Source organism: Crocuta crocuta, unplaced genomic scaffold (assembly GCF_008692635.1).
Source record: "Crocuta crocuta isolate KB4526 unplaced genomic scaffold, BGI_CrCroc_1.0 scaffold143, whole genome shotgun sequence".
NCBI lineage: Eukaryota > Metazoa > Chordata > Mammalia > Carnivora > Hyaenidae > Crocuta > Crocuta crocuta.
Window position 1 is genome coordinate 9,135,783 of NW_027529175.1, and position 14,988 is coordinate 9,150,770.

A 14,988-nucleotide genomic window follows, 5' to 3' on the forward strand; every position below is an offset into this window, starting at 1 on the left:
GGTGGGAGGGGGGCAGGAAGATAGTGGAGACAGGAGAGGGGCTGGGAAGCATTAGTTTCCTCTCTCCGGGGCAGGGCCACAGGAAATCCAACCCTCGGGCTTCCCAAGGTGCTTCCTGAAGATAAAGCGGCCTTCTGCTGGCCCCTTCCTGCTCCCGCCTTTCCCCAGCCCTCCCATCCTGCCCCAGCCCCCAGGGGACCATCAGCTCTCCCACTCAGGCCCGTGGCCTCGGGAAGAGCCTGGACAGGGGGGTGGGAGGTCTGGGCATCCTGGGGCCACGCTTCCGGGCAGGGTGGGTCCGCCCAGGCTTGAGGAGAAAGCAGGAACAGACCCACAGACAGCGCTGGAGACTCGGCTCTGCGGGGTCAGTGGGGAGTCCTGGGAGGCAGAGATTCTCCCTAAAGCGGTAGTGGATGGATGAGGAGAGAGCCAGGGCTTGTCCTTGGGAAGAGGGCCTCCCTCTGGCTTGATCACAGACGGTTCTGGGGGCAGAGAGGTGGGTATTGGTGGGGAAGGGGCTTCGTGGTGGGAGACACTGGTCAAGGTGGCTCTGTGAGGAGAGGGTCTGTTCTTGGAGGGGTGCCAAGCACTGTTCCTGGGGGGTCAGGGTGTTTCTAGGTTGTGGTGGGGGAGGGGGAGGGAGATTTTCTGTGTGTAGGGGGGTTTCATTCAAGTTTGTTCCTCGGAGGCTCAGGGGATCTAAGGCTGTTCCTGGAGAAGGTTTGGCGAGGCTGGGGGTGGGGGCCAGGGGCTCTCTTCTACCAGGGAACAGACGGTGTGCCCATGCTTGGTTGTTCTGTGACCATGATCAAGTCTGCCCAGTGAGAGAGTGAGCAGATCGGCTGGGGGGTCAGGGCCAGCTCTTCAGGGGCACCGTCAAGGCATGTTGGGGAGTTCTATGGGCGTCAGGAGCTGTTTCTCCGGAGTTCAGGGATGTTCCTACATTTAGGGGCTGCTCTTTGCTCTCGGGGGTCGTGGGGGCACGGGTTTTGCAGCACTGGGGTAGTTCTGTGAGGCTTACCAGTGTTGGGGGGGCCATGCTCCAATGGGGCGGTGGTGCCTGAGCTAGTTTCTTGACTGCGCTCCCCTCTTCTCCGCCCACTCATCACCCCCTCCCGCGTTGCCACGACAACGTGTAAAACTAAAATTCACTTTCCCGTTGCAGGTGGAGACTAGTAGCGCCCCCTCCCCTAAGCCTGTCCTCATAGGTCGCACCCCCATCCTGTCGTCGCTAAGGTGACGGGGAGGGGGTGACGGGCATTGGATCTAGGCAGACCAGGGGGCCTGGGGAGTGGGGAGGAGGAGAAGCGGCCTTGGAGTCCAGAGCGAACTCACAAAACTCGGCTGGGGATGTGGGAAGCCCCGCTGAACACTATTCAGCGTGGTCGTAAGGGTTAAGTCGGAGGGTTATTGGCTCCGACCGTGGGAGAGCCCCAGGCCGCCGCCCCCCGCCCCTCCCTGGCCCCGATGTCTCCTCCGTCTCACCCCCAGGACTGGGGCAGGGTTGGTCACCGTCTCCCCCAGGCCTTGAGTGGGGTGGGGAGGTCGGTAGAATGGGGGGGAAGCTGCCACCCCCGGAAATTAATTCTCCTGTTTTTCTCTCCCCTTCCTGCCTCGTCTCTGGTCCTTGTGCCCAACGCGGACCCCACCCCAGCTTCAGGACCCCCTCCTCGCCAAATCTTCCCCGGTGGTCCGCGGATGCTCGCGCGCAGCCGGAGGGCGGCGCAGCCTTCGCGGCTCAGCCACGGCCCNCTCGCTCCGCTGCAGAAGTGCCTGCGCCTGGACCCGGCCGCCCCCGTGTGGGCCGCCAAGCAGCGCGTGCTCTGCGCCCTCAACCACAGCCTCCAGGACGCGCTCAACTACGGACTCTTCCAGCCGCCCTCCCGGGGCCGTGCCGGCAAGTTCCTAGACGAGGAGCGGCTCTTGCAGGAGTACCCGCCCAACCTGGACACGCCCCTGCCCTACCTGGAGGTGAGTGGCGGGCAGGGGCGCGCGGTCCAGGGAGGAAGCGAGCGCGCAGGGCGCGACCACATTGTTCCGTGGCAAGAATAGTGAAGGGCACGGTAGCGACGGACGCGGACGAGAGGAGTTAGNCGAGCGGTACGTACCGTGTGTGTGCGGTGCGCAGTGTGTGGTGTGTGTAGCGTGTGAGGTGCGAGCAGTGTGCAGCACAGGCGGCGAGCCTTGTGTGTGGTGTGCACTCAGCATCTTGTGCGGTAGGGACGCACCGTGGTTCTGCAGAGTGGGATGTGAGTGTGCAGAGCAGTGTGTAGAGTGAGCCGGCGCGTTACCTGTACGCACATTTGTCCCCTCCCCTGACATGGAGTCTCTGAAGGCACACCTAAGTCTTTCTCGTTTGCTCCCCCCTGAATAATGGAAAGGATATTGAATGCGCTGTCAGACGTGGGGACACAGGCTGTAGTTTGGGGTGGCGGCGGCAAGTGCCATGAGCGTTAAAATATGCATCATGGTGGCCGAGCGCGAAGTTGGCCTGGCCTTTTGGCGGCACAGGGAAATAGGGTGAGTTCTCAGAGAGGACATACCGAGGAAGGGAAGCCTGGAATGAGGTCTTGGAAGAGGAGTGGGATTTTCCAGGGGCTCCTGGGGGTGGGAATGAGAGAGGAAGGGTGGGGCAGGACAGCAGGCATGCATCCCATCGGAGCTTGGTGTTGGCTCTGTGGCAGTGGCAGCGTGAGCTTTGTGTGGCTGGCAGGGTGAGTAGCAGGGCTTGGTTTTGTCCGTGCATCTGCTCACTCAGCCCAGGTGAGTGCCTGTTCTCTGCCTTTTCTTTACCTGAGCAGTTTCGATACAAGAGGCGAGTTTATGCCCAGAACCTCATCGATGATAAGCAGTTTGCAAAGCTTCACACAAAGGTAAGGAGGCAGCCACAGAGAAGGGCTTCCAGCCGTTACCTCCAGACCCCCACGAGCAGTGCTGTCTTCACCCCCCGCCCTGGCTGGGCTTCCTGATATCGGAAACGGCCCTTAAACATTTCTGAGAGCCCGCCTTGAGCTCCAGCACCCCGCACCCTGGCTGGGGGCTGGGCACAGTCTCTCCAGCCCGGCTCAGCCTGTTTTCTCCTGTGAACGGGTCCGCAGCCTGTGCTGGAGGGCTGGGCGCCGCTGTTGTGGGGGTGGTCTGGTGATGGGTTCTAGTCAGACCAGACCCTGGCTGACCCCTCTGGTGGGCCCGGCGCTGGGTGTGGGTGGAATATGACAGGGCATGGTGTCTGGGTGGGGGTGGGATGGAAAGAAACAGGCACCTGGTGTTCTCATTTGGGGGACCTGGGAAGGGGTGGGGAGCACAGTGAGCCTAGCACTTAGTGGTCGCCCAGTGCTAGGCACTCATGATCGGGCATCTCCTTAATTTTCTCCTGGGAGGGACTATTATTATCCCATTTCCCAGATGAGGATACTGAGTCCCAGAGAAGTGAAGTGACTTGCTCACAGGTGTGCAGCCAGTGAAGCTGTGGTTGAACCCAAATCTGTCTGCCTCTGGGACCCTGTGCCTAGGCGTACTTGCTGAGCACCATTGCTCAGTGGGCCTGATCCTAAGTATTCTCTGGGAGGCACCTCACTGCCTTCTCTGAATGTAGGAGAGGCAGTGTGGGTGCCTTAGCCCCTACCCACAGGCCAACTCCCTCAGCTTCTACCTCAGGCTCCAGTGACCAGCGGACATTTGCTTGCTGGACTTATCATTGATAATCTCTGGAGCCTGTCTCCTTCTAGGAGAAGGATCTGAGCACTGTCACCCCTGGGTCCCAGTGACCCCTCTGTGACCCTGGAGCCTCCACGCCAGGTCTCTCTGCTGCCCCTGGGGCACACAGGGGTCAGAGACCGTGAATCTGGCTGGGCAGAGACTGTGGTGGAAAGGTCTCCCTCTCTCTCCACTCACCCCAGTGTTTGACCCTGTCACTCTGGGTTGCTCCCAAAGTGGTTACCTTTCCCTAAAACTGTTCCGAGCAATTCCTAGGACACTGGTGACTATTGATCTCCATGAGTCCCACTGGTTTTTAGAGTGAGTTTCAACTCCTTACCCCAGGCCTGTGTTTCTACCTGCCTGGACTCTGACCCCACCCCCACCCCACCCACACACCATCCGCCCAGGGTCTGGCTGAGGTCTCTCCCCTGTCAGGAGCACCCTTCCTCTTCTTTCATTCTCCAGACCTACCTTGGTTCCCAAGGGGTTCTCTCCCATTTCTGATATACTCTGATTGTTTTTAGAAGACCTGGGGCCTCCAGCCAGGGCACCTGCCTTGTGCATGTAGCTTCTGTAGCACCAGCCTCAGTGAGGCTTTGCTGAGTGAATTGATGCATGACTCGGTGAATGAATGAAAGGCAGTCAAAGTCATGTCACAGGAGGGGCCACTCATGGGTGGGGAAGGGCCTCTGGGGTGGGGCTCTGCCTTGCCATGATCTCATGAGGAGGAAGGAGCAGGCCACCTTGGGAGTGATGGGCCACCGTGGGCTGTGGTGAGGGTAGCTCCTGCCTGTAATTCTTTGGCTGTTCCAGGCTGGGCAGGTTGGGGCACCAGAGCTGGGGGGAGGAGCCAGGGGTGACGTTGGGGTAGGGACTCTCAGGGGGGCATGTCCAGGGCAATGTGGCCTTGATGAGGGGCTGGCTGGGCTGACACTAATCATTGCAGTGGGCTTGGGATGCAGGAAAGGACTTCAAGCAGCACATGGGCCCAGTTAAGCTGGGATGGGCCATCGTGGGGGTGTAGGGCTTAAGGTGATATGAAGGGGTGACGAGGTCATGATGTAGGGTGACAGGTGAGACTGGGGGTATGAGGCAGTAGATGCTCCACAGGTGGCCTGAGGCTTCCTGGTGGAAGGTGGGTGACAGTCAGATGATATTAGCCGTGCTGCTGAGCTGACCGGGATGGCTGCGTGTTCCAGGCAAACCTGAAGAAGTTCATGGACTACATCCAGCTGCACAGCACGGACAAGGTAGCCCGCTTACTGGACAAGGGGCTGGACCCCAATTTCCACGATCCTGACTCAGGAGGTAAGAAGCAGAGCAGGAAGGGGCATGGCCTTGGAATGGTTGGGACCTTAACCTTCATCTGTCCCTTGAACCCAGAGTGTCCCCTGAGCCTTGCGGCCCAGTTGGACAATGCCACCGACCTGCTGAAGGTGTTGCGGAATGGCGGTGCTCACTTGGATTTCCGCACCCGAGATGGGCTCACTGCTGTGCACTGTGCCACGCGCCAGCGGAATGCAGCAGCTCTGACGGTCAGTGTGGGTGGGGCCCTGGCCTGGAGGGGCACGTGGCCCAGCAGGGAGAGGAAGCTGGGCCCCGCATGAATGCTGAGGCTCCTTGCCCTCAGACCCTGCTGGACCTGGGCGCTTCACCTGACTACAAGGACAGCCGCGGCCTGACGCCCTTGTACCACAGTGCCCTGGGGGGCGGGGATGCCCTCTGCTGCGAGTTGCTCCTTCACGACCACGCCCAGCTGGGGACCACTGATGAGAATGGCTGGCAGGAGATCCATCAGGTAGGCAGGGAGTGTGAGGGTGGGGAGTGTCCGCCTCTGTCTGGGGGTAAGCGTGAGGCTCCTGGCTCCGTCAGGGAGTGGGGGGTTTCCCGGCCCTATCTGTAGGATTGAGGGTCTGCTCTGTTGCTCTGTTTGGGGAACCCACAGCACCTCCCTTCTCCCCCAGGCCTGCCGCTTTGGGCACGTGCAGCACCTGGAACACCTGCTGTTCTATGGAGCTGACATGGGGGCTCAGAACGCCTCAGGAAACACAGCCCTGCACATCTGCGCCCTCTATAACCAGGTGTGACTCCATGCGTACACATGCATGTGTGTGCGCACGTGCCCCCGTACAGTGCTTGCGTGTGTACGCGCGTCCGGTCCTGTGTGCTGCTTCCTGAGTGCATGTTCTGTGTCCTGCTGTGATCTGTGGCCTTGTAGGCCTGTGTGTGCACATCTCTTCTCTGAACACACATGTCCCTTGTGTGAACTGTGCACACCTGGGCTTTCTGGGTCAAGTGGACGTGTGTGTACATGATGTGCTGATGCTTATGCTATGCATATGTGCGCTGGACGTGGAGGTGTGGGTGTGTGTGCCCTGTACCCCTGTCTGTGCCCCGGGGTGTGTGCATGCTGTTGCGTCTTGACCCCACCTCTCCAGCCAGCCAGTTGTGACCCCCACTCCGACCTTCCCAACAGGAAAGCTGTGCTCGAGTCCTGCTTTTCCGTGGAGCTAATAAGGATGTCCGCAATTACAATAGCCAGACAGCCTTCCAGGTACAAGAGTGATTTACAGGAACATGAGGCTGACCGATGGGTGTCTGTCTCTGTGTGACTTGATTTCCCTGGACCTTGGTTCTTCCCCTGTAAAGCAATAACGGAGCTCTCACTCGAGGATTGGCTCAGGGTGNCTTCCCTGTGGTTGGTTTCCTTGCTTTCCTTCCAGGGAGAGAGGTGGGTCATGGAGCTCTGGGGTCAGGGGAGAACTACTGTGGGCTTGACCTGAGAGACAGGCAGATACAGAGGCCAAACCAGGGGTGAGAGTATTGATTCCAGCCCCTGACTTAATTCAGGTGATGTCTCTAAGCCCCTTCTCCAGCCGGGTTTGGTTGGTGGCACTGGGATGAGCACATGAAGGGTCTCTGTACGGCCCAGGGTTCGTGGGTGGGGGAGATTTCTGGACCATGGAGGGAGCTGGCATTCTCTTCTCAGCGAATGTGAGGGCTTTCGGAGGTCTCGTCAGAGGCGTGAGGAGAACAGGTAGACCCTTCTGTGGTTGTCCAGTCAGGGGGCAGATGCAGCAGTGGAAGAGCCTGGTAGGTTTGAATGAGCCTGGAAGGGCCTGTTGGATGACTAGATGCAAGGGCGAGGGAAGGAGGGTAGCAGATCTGAGGCCATGGCTGACGCTGACCCTGCTGCAGTGCTGGTGTGTGTAGAGGGCTGTGACCAGGATCAGGGGGGTGACCTATAGGCCCAGCCTGTCCTAGTTTTAGCTCTGAAAGTCTCACGTCCCAGGAAACCTCTCATTCCTAAGCAGAATAGGGTGGTGGGTTAGACAGGGGCCAGGGTCCGAGCCTGGGGCCCCCACCAAGGAAGGCCCCACAACAGTAGCCCAGGCAGGATGCACAGGGGCCGGAGGGGCAGGTTTGGCGTCCCTGAGCCCCCTCTCGCCCTCCCTCCTCAGGTGGCCATCATCGCAGGGAACTTTGAGCTCGCAGAGGTCATCAAGACCCACAAAGACTCGGACGTTGGTGAGTTCTGCTCAACCCAGGTCCCCGCTGGATGTGGATTTGTGGGGGTTGTCAGGGCCCTAACAGGTACAGGGGTCAGTGGGGATGGTACAGGGGAGCCCTTCCTACCCTGAGCCTCTTCCTCCGAGCTATACATAGGTCGGCGGTCCTGAGGTGGGGGATGTGCCGAAGGAAGGGCCTGCGTAGAGTGGACAAAGGGTCTGAGTAAGGGTCGAGAGTGTGGGTAGGTTAGGGCTGTGGGTTAGGGATGTTGCTGGGTTTAGGGATCGATTTAGGTTGAGAGTGGGGTTGAAAGTTAGGGTCAAGGTTCATCTCCTGTTAGGTCATACAAAGCACCAGCAGGGGACAGGGGGCAGTGGACCTGAGTCGTTGACCCTCAGTCTGTCATTCTTGCCTGGATTAAGAGCCAGTTTAAGTGACCCAAAGTGTGCTTCAGTATGACAAGATTATATAAAGAAAACAAAGCACAGTGGTGGGGATGTGCTGAGCTCTGAACCAGTATGTCAAAGGGAGCCCAGTATATGCCTGACTCGTGGTCCCGGAAGAAAAACCAGGAGATGCCACCGGTCAGGCAGAAGTATGGGCAGAGCCGTCACACTGGAGCCTCAGGGAGGTCCCCACCCACTCCCATGTCAGTGATGGGTGTGGGGCCTCTCTGGGACCTGTGCTTAGAATTCTGCTGTCTCTATCCTGTGTGAAGTAAGCAGGGCTATGGGAGAGGGTAGGCCTCCCCTTCTGGAAAGGCCACCCCTCCAGCTGCCTGGCCACAGAGGGGCGCCCTTCTCAGCTCTCTCTGTCCTGGGTGGACCAGGTTTTTCTCCCCACGGTTCTCTGTGGAGCACAGACTCCCAAGCAAATTCATGTTTAAGAACTCTTCTTCTGTAGAGTCTCCCTGAACAGACCTCCTCAAATGAGGCTTGGTTATGAGCCTCTCATGTCTGAGGCAGGTCAGGGGGCCATGATCATGGACCAGGTCTCTTAAGAGGGGAGGGGCAGACATAACCGCTGCAGTAGCTCCAGTGCAGTGAGCGTCAGTAGGCACGTGTTGGATAAACAACTGGGCTAATGACATGGCGGAGAATTTGGGTCCAGGTGTGGTTGGGAGAGGACCCCGGTGAGGTTTGTGATTTGAATTAGGGACAGTGAGGGCTCAGTTACAGTCTGGTTGGGGCTGGTAAGTGTTTCGGAGGCACTTGTTAGTCTGGGAGAACCCTGGTTTGTGGACATGTGGAATCTTTCCATATTCTCGTGATTGTTTGACCGTGGGAGAGCTACTTAGGACCTCCGTGCCTCAGTTTTTCTTAAGTAAAATATGGCTATTTGCATACCCTTCCCATGTCTAACCTGCTGTGGGATTTGATTTTGTGTGTCTGGACTCTGGCAGGTGGCCTTGGTCCAGCTGACTGGAGGGAGGGGGTGTCTGGTCCTGGCCAAGAGAGAGGAAGGTTCCAGCTGCCCCTCATTTTCCTGATGTGGACAGAGATGCTAGGGCCCTAGGGTCGCCGTTATTATGATTTACTGTCTGGCTGACCCGGAGTGTGAGCACCTGGTTGGAGTTAGGCACGCTGTTGCAGAGCTGATGTACAGAGCAGGTGTCCATACCAGTTAGTGCCTGTGTGGGGGCTTTGCTGGCCATGTGTCCTAACCTGCTCAGGCATCACACATACACCTAAATGGCATAGCCAGATGTCCCTGAGCTATAGGTAATATACTCATTAGTATTTACTATAAGCTTTGTTACCTTAGGTCACTCGACAACCCCTTAATGAATGGTTCTTGTCAGTCCATCTTTACACGGTTGGTCAAGGGCAGAGCCTGTCTTTGGACCTGGGCAATCCGGGGTTTGTCCTTGTCACCCTACTCCCTCTGTGCACCTTCAGTCCACAGACACTCCCTCAGTGACACTCACAAGTGGCCGTGTCTCACCCCAGCTTGGGGACCCTGCGTGGGCCTGTACGTGGAAGAGCTGGAGGGAGGCTCTGCCCATCCGTCATCCTTCTTCTTCCTCGGAAAAGGTGCCCGAGTGGAGGGTCTGGTAGGCTGGGTCCTGTTTCCCTTCAAGGGACGTGACACATTGAAGCCTGTCGGCAGCTCTCTAGTCCTCAGACTGATAGGCCTGGGAGCAGTTACTTCTGCTTCCTCACCTCTGTCACCTCGGGCCAACTTAGGGTCCACATTCTCCTCTCCAACTCTCCTGTACGTGCTTTCAAGGGCAGGTTCTCACCGACTTGCTGTCCCATAGTGCCTGAGGGAAGTGCTTCTCATGCTACCGCCAGGGATCTTGTTAAAATTTTTTAATGTTTATTTTTGAGAGACAGAGAGAGACAGGGTGTGAACGGGGGAGGGGTAGGGAGAGAGGGAGACACAGGATCCTCAGCAGGCTCTGGGGTCTCTGAGCTGTCAGCGCAGAGTCCAAACCTCACAAACTGAGATCATAACCTGAACCAAAGTTGGACGTTCAACTGATTGAGCCACCCAGGCATCCCGCCAGGGATCATGTTAAATGTACATTCTGACTCAGTGGGTCTGGGCGGAGCCTCAGAGTCTTCATTTCCAATGAGTTTCAGCTCTGAGGTGAGGCTGAGGGTCTGTTGCCCACACTTTGCTAACAGGAGTCTAGAATAGGGCCTGGTCAGTGAGGTCAATGAGGCTTTGCAGGCTAAATTCAACCCACAGTCTGCTTTTTTGTTTGTTTTGTTTTGAAGTTGAGGCTTTAAAATTGAGGTTTTGTATTTTATTTAAGTTAAATTCATACAACATAAAATTAATTATTTTAAGTGGAATCATTCAGTGGTATTTAATATATTCACAGTGTTATACAACCAGATCTGTTGAATTTCAAAACATTTTCATCACCCTGAAAAGGGAGCCGTGTATACATTAATTATTCCACATTCTCCTCTCTTTTAGTCTCTGTCAACCCTTAACACCCTCTCTGTCTCTACAGATTGACCTATTCTAGATATTTCATATAAATAGAATCATATAATATGTGACTCTTGGTGTTTGGCTTCTTTCACTTAGCTTGTTTTCAAGCTTCATCCATATTGTAGGATGTATCACTACCTCATTCTTGTTTATGGCTGAATAATATTCCATCATTTATATTTATAAAATTTTGTTTATCTACACACCCTCCAACAGGACACTGGGTCATTGTACCTTTCAGCTATTATGAATATTGCTGCTGTGAACATGTGTGAAATGTGTTTGTTCGAATACCTGTTTTCAATTATTTAGTGTATAAACTTAGGAGGGGAATGGCTGGGTTATATGATAATTCTATGTTTAACTTTTTGAGAAACTGCCAAATTGTTTTTCATCATTTTATATTCCCATCAGCAACATATGAGAATTCCAAAGTCTTCAAATCTTTGCTAACACTTGTAATCATCAGTTTTTGTTTTTGTTTTTGTTTTTTAATTATGGCCATTCTAGTCGGTGTGAAGTAGTATCTCATTGTAGTTTTAATTTGCATTTCCCTAATGGCTAATGATGTTGAGCATCTTTTCATGTATTTATTAGCCACTTGTATATTTTCTTTGGAGAAATGTCAAGTCCTTTGCTTATTTTTTAATTGCTTATAGAAACGAGTTAGGAAGTGTTCTTTCCTCTTCTAGTTTTTGGAAGAGTTTGAGAAGGATGGGTGTTTATTCTTCTTTTAGAATTTGGTAGAATTCACCAGTGAAGCTCTGGGATCCTGGACTTTTCTTTGTTGCAAGATTGGTGATTACTAATCCATCTCTTGGCTTGTTATAGATCTGTTCAGATTTTCTTCTTCTTGAGTCAGTTTTGGTAATCTCTGTTTTTTTCTAGAAATTTGTTCACCTCATCTAAGTTATTTAATTTGTTGGCATACAATTGCTCATTGTATTCTTTTTTTAATCCTTTTTAATTCTGTAAGATTGGTAGCAGTGCCACAATTTCACTTCTGATTTTAGTTGTTTGTGTCCCTCTTCTCTTTTTTCTCTAAGGCAGTCTAGCTATAGGTTTATCCGTTTTGTTGATATTTTCAAAGAAACAACTTTTGTTTTCATTGATTTTCTGTATTTTTCTGTTCTCTTTTTCATTTATCTTTTTCTATCCTTATATTTCCTTCCTCCTGCTAGATTTGGGTTTGGTTTGCTTCTCTTTTTCTAGTTCCTTAAGATGTACATTTAGGTTATTGATTTGAGACTTTTATCCTTTTTTGATATGGTTGTATACAGCTATGAATTTCCTTGTTGGCACGGCTTCTGCTGCGTCCCATAAGTTTTGATGTGTTGTGTTTTTGTTTTCATTTTCTCAGAGTGTTTTCTAACTCCTTGTGATTTTTTTGGATACACTGGTTGTTTAGGAGTGTGTTGTTTAATTGTTACATATTTGTGAGTTTTTCAGTTTGTTGTTGTTATTGTTGTTCTTAAATTCTAGCTTCATCCCACTGTGATTGCATAAGATACTTGTGTGAATTAAGTTGTTTAAAATTTATTGAGACTTGTTTTGTGGCCCAACATATAGTCTATGCTGGAGAATGTTGCATGTGCACTTGAGAATAACGTGTATTCTGCTTTTTTTCTGTAGTGTTCTAAACACACATCTGTTAGGTCTAATTGGCTGAAGTCTTCTATGTCCTATTGATTGTTCCTTTAGATGTTCTATCCATTAGTGAAAGTGTGGTGTTGAAGTCTTAAATATTATCATAGAACTGTCTATTTCTCCAACTGTGTTAATGTTTATTTCGTATATTTTGATGCTCTGTTGTTTGGCACATATATGTTAATAATTGTTAATCTTTTTGATGAATTGACACTTTTGTCAATATACAATGTCCTCTGTCTCTTATAACACTTTATCTTTAAGTCTGTTTTGTCTGATATAAATATAGTAACTTGGCTTTCTTAGTTACTATTGACACGAAATATCTTCCTTTATCCTTTTACTTTAAACCTACTTGTGTCTTTGGATCCAAAGTGATTCTTTTGTAAATAGCATACAGTTGGATCATGTTTTTTTTAAACTCACCATCTGCTTTTTAAATAAAGTTTTATTGGAACTCAGCCACACCCATTTGCTGTTTGTGGCTGTTTTCATGCTAGAATGGCAATGTTGAGTCCTTGGGACAGAGACTATATGGCTTACAAAGTCTGAAATAGTTACTGTCTGATTCTTTACAGAAGTTTGCCAACCCTTGTCTAGAACATCTTTTATGGTTTCCCTTGTTATAGTCAACTATAGATGGTCCAGGATAGCAGTACCCTGGTGAGGTTTATCATGTGGCCTGTTCTGTCACTGATGAAGCCTGTGAAATGGACAGTTCCGAGAGCAGATCTGAGCACACCCAAGACCTCATTTGGCTGACAGGAGGAGCAGGCTTCTACCCCGGAAGCTAGAGTTAGAGGCAGTTTGGGATGCGATCCCTGATGGTAGCTTCAGTCATAGGCTGGCCAACTGTCCTGGTTGCCCAGGACTGAGGCAGTTCCTGGGACATAGGATTTTAGTTTTAAAATCTGGAAAGCAAACCAGGGTAAGTTGGTCACCCTATCTGGTTGCTCAGAGTCTCATCTGTGCCCCCCACCCCCACCCCAGTACCATTCAGGGAAACCCCCAGTTATGCAAAGCGGCGGCGGTTGGCTGGCCCCAGTGGCCTGGCCTCCCCTCGGCCCCTGCAGCGTTCAGCCAGTGACATCAACCTGAAGGGTGAGGTGCAGCCGGCAGCTTCTCCTGGACCCTCTCTGCGAAGCCTCCCCCATCAGCTGCTGCTCCAGCGGCTGCAGGAGGAGAAAGACCGGGATCGGGATGGTGACCAAGAGAATGACATCGGTGGCCCCACAGCAGGCAGGGGCAGCCAGAGCAAGATCAGGTAGGAGGGGTCTGGGAGGCCCTGGCAGGGTCTGGGTGGGTGGGGTGCTGGGACCCAAACAGGAGGAACCAGCATGGAGAGGCAGGGAGAGCCTAGTGGTGCCTGGCACCTCTACAGTGATGGGCTGAGGCTTGGGGTGGGGGACTTGCAGGCCCCCAGATGGGCCTCCCTGGATGGGAAACGGAAGAAGGTGAGGCCCTGTCCACGCTGATCTGGTTGGAGCTGGACTTGCCCTGAACAGAGCTCAGGGAGCATGTTGGAAGGAGAGGGTCTGGCCAGCTCTGTGCTTTACAAAGTTCCGTGCAGTGCTAGGAGGACTAAGGCTGCGAGGTGAGGCCGGGCTGGGTGGCTGTGGTGAGGGGCTGGGGAATGGAGGAGCCTCACCTCCACGAGGGCTTGAAGCCTATGAGTGACCCCATCACAGTCTCCCAGGGGGGAGTCTTTGTCTTTCCCCCACCTGTCCAGCCCTGTATAACCACAGGACTCTCTCGTTCTACTTTTTGCCCCTTGCCATTAGTGCTGGGACTGGGACCCTGAGAAACAGGGATATGGGAGGGACTTGGCATCTCTGGCACTTAGAGGAAGAAGCCTGGGCTGAAGTCCACTGGCCTCAGTGGGCACTGGCCCTGCAGATAGACGGTTGGGGCCAGTGCAGACCTGGCATCTGTTGACTGGGTGACAGCTAATCACTCCATGCTTAGGTTTCTCATCGGTAAGGTAGAACTAATTCCACATGGTGGTTTCCTTCAGGAAGCCTTCCGGAACCTGGGCAGCTGATGGATCCCTACTGGGATCCTCTGGCCCACAGCATAGTCCAGCCAATGCTGGTTAAGGCGTCTCTCTCCCCAGCACTTCGAGGGCAGGAGCCGTCCTCTTACAGCTTCCCCAGAGCCAGTTACATAGGAGGTGCTGAGGACACATTGTTCAGTGGGTTACATAAACAGCACTTTGTTTTCAAGATGACAGCTGGGCCGAGCAGCGTATGTGTATCATTTCACTTCACCTTGGCCATACATGAGGCTGTGCTCTATTACTATTTTACAGTTGAGGGCCTGATGCTCAGATGGGGTAAGTGGCTTTTCTAAAGTCACAGAACTAGGAAGCGGCATCATTGGGACCCAGGTAGACCTGGTTCCCAAAGTTTCTAAGCCTGAGTGTTCAGCACAGGGCTTGGGGTGCAGCACGAGCTTATAAAAGCCATTTCTTCCTCTGCCTTTGTCCCTGCTCATGCAGCTGTGGCCTGTGATGTCTCCTCTCTTTCCGTGTCTCTGCCCAGACTCCAAGGCTGTCTGTCCTGCTCCAAATCACCTTAATTCTCCCCTGAAGCTTCTGCTCGTCCCGTGAATTTCTTAAGGGTAGGATGGCCCAGTGGCTAAAAGAACAAACTTTGGGAAGTTTCAGTTTTACGGAAACAGAAACCTGTAGATGCCCTGCTTTCATTTATTTTTTTGTATATTCATTTACCTTTTTAGCCAGCATAGAACTGAGACCCGGTCTTTGTGGGGCTCCAGCTCCCTGCTCTGTGTGGCTGGCAGGATCATTATTGCTTTTCTACAAACCTTTAGTAGGTGTTTGGAGTGCCAGATGTGGTAGGAGCAAGTAGCAGGGAGTCCTAAAGGTGTCAGAAGGAAACTGACAGCAGGGCCTGGGAACTAAGAAGCAGTTAGGTGGGCAGTGATTCAGGTAAGGAGGCCTCCTGGTGAGTGGCCAGGAGGGGGCTGAGGAAGTTTGGAGCACCATGGGAGGGAGAAGACCTTGGGAGGGAGAGATGGCCTTTGGTTAAGGAGAGAGGGTGGCATTTGAGCTGCATGCGGGCTGGGGTGGGGAGATGATGTTGTAGAGGGAGGCCTTGTCTGGCATCTCCCTCCCTCCCCCCCACCAGCACCCCCTATTGGTAGAGCCTGGCTAGGAGCCTTTAGCCC

General features: G+C 53.2%; 1 protein-coding gene across 1 annotated transcript in view; it reads left to right on the forward strand.

The window, feature by feature from the left end:
• Nucleotides 1-1,698: 1,698 nt before the first annotated feature.
• The window catches only part of SHANK3 (SH3 and multiple ankyrin repeat domains 3), a gene marked incomplete at its 3' end in the record, with an annotated part of 45,043 nt that continues 31,753 nt past the window's right edge, over nucleotides 1,699-14,988 (forward strand). The window contains exons 1-10 of the mRNA XM_077757840.1: nucleotides 1,699-1,971; nucleotides 2,802-2,873; nucleotides 4,899-5,007; nucleotides 5,083-5,234; nucleotides 5,330-5,497; nucleotides 5,664-5,780; nucleotides 6,176-6,253; nucleotides 7,161-7,227; nucleotides 12,793-13,066; nucleotides 13,768-13,778. Of these exons, the coding sequence (XP_077613966.1) occupies nucleotides 1,699-1,971; nucleotides 2,802-2,873; nucleotides 4,899-5,007; nucleotides 5,083-5,234; nucleotides 5,330-5,497; nucleotides 5,664-5,780; nucleotides 6,176-6,253; nucleotides 7,161-7,227; nucleotides 12,793-13,066; nucleotides 13,768-13,778 (1,321 nt within the window). The remainder of the gene's footprint in view (nucleotides 1,972-2,801; nucleotides 2,874-4,898; nucleotides 5,008-5,082; nucleotides 5,235-5,329; nucleotides 5,498-5,663; nucleotides 5,781-6,175; nucleotides 6,254-7,160; nucleotides 7,228-12,792; nucleotides 13,067-13,767; nucleotides 13,779-14,988) is intronic.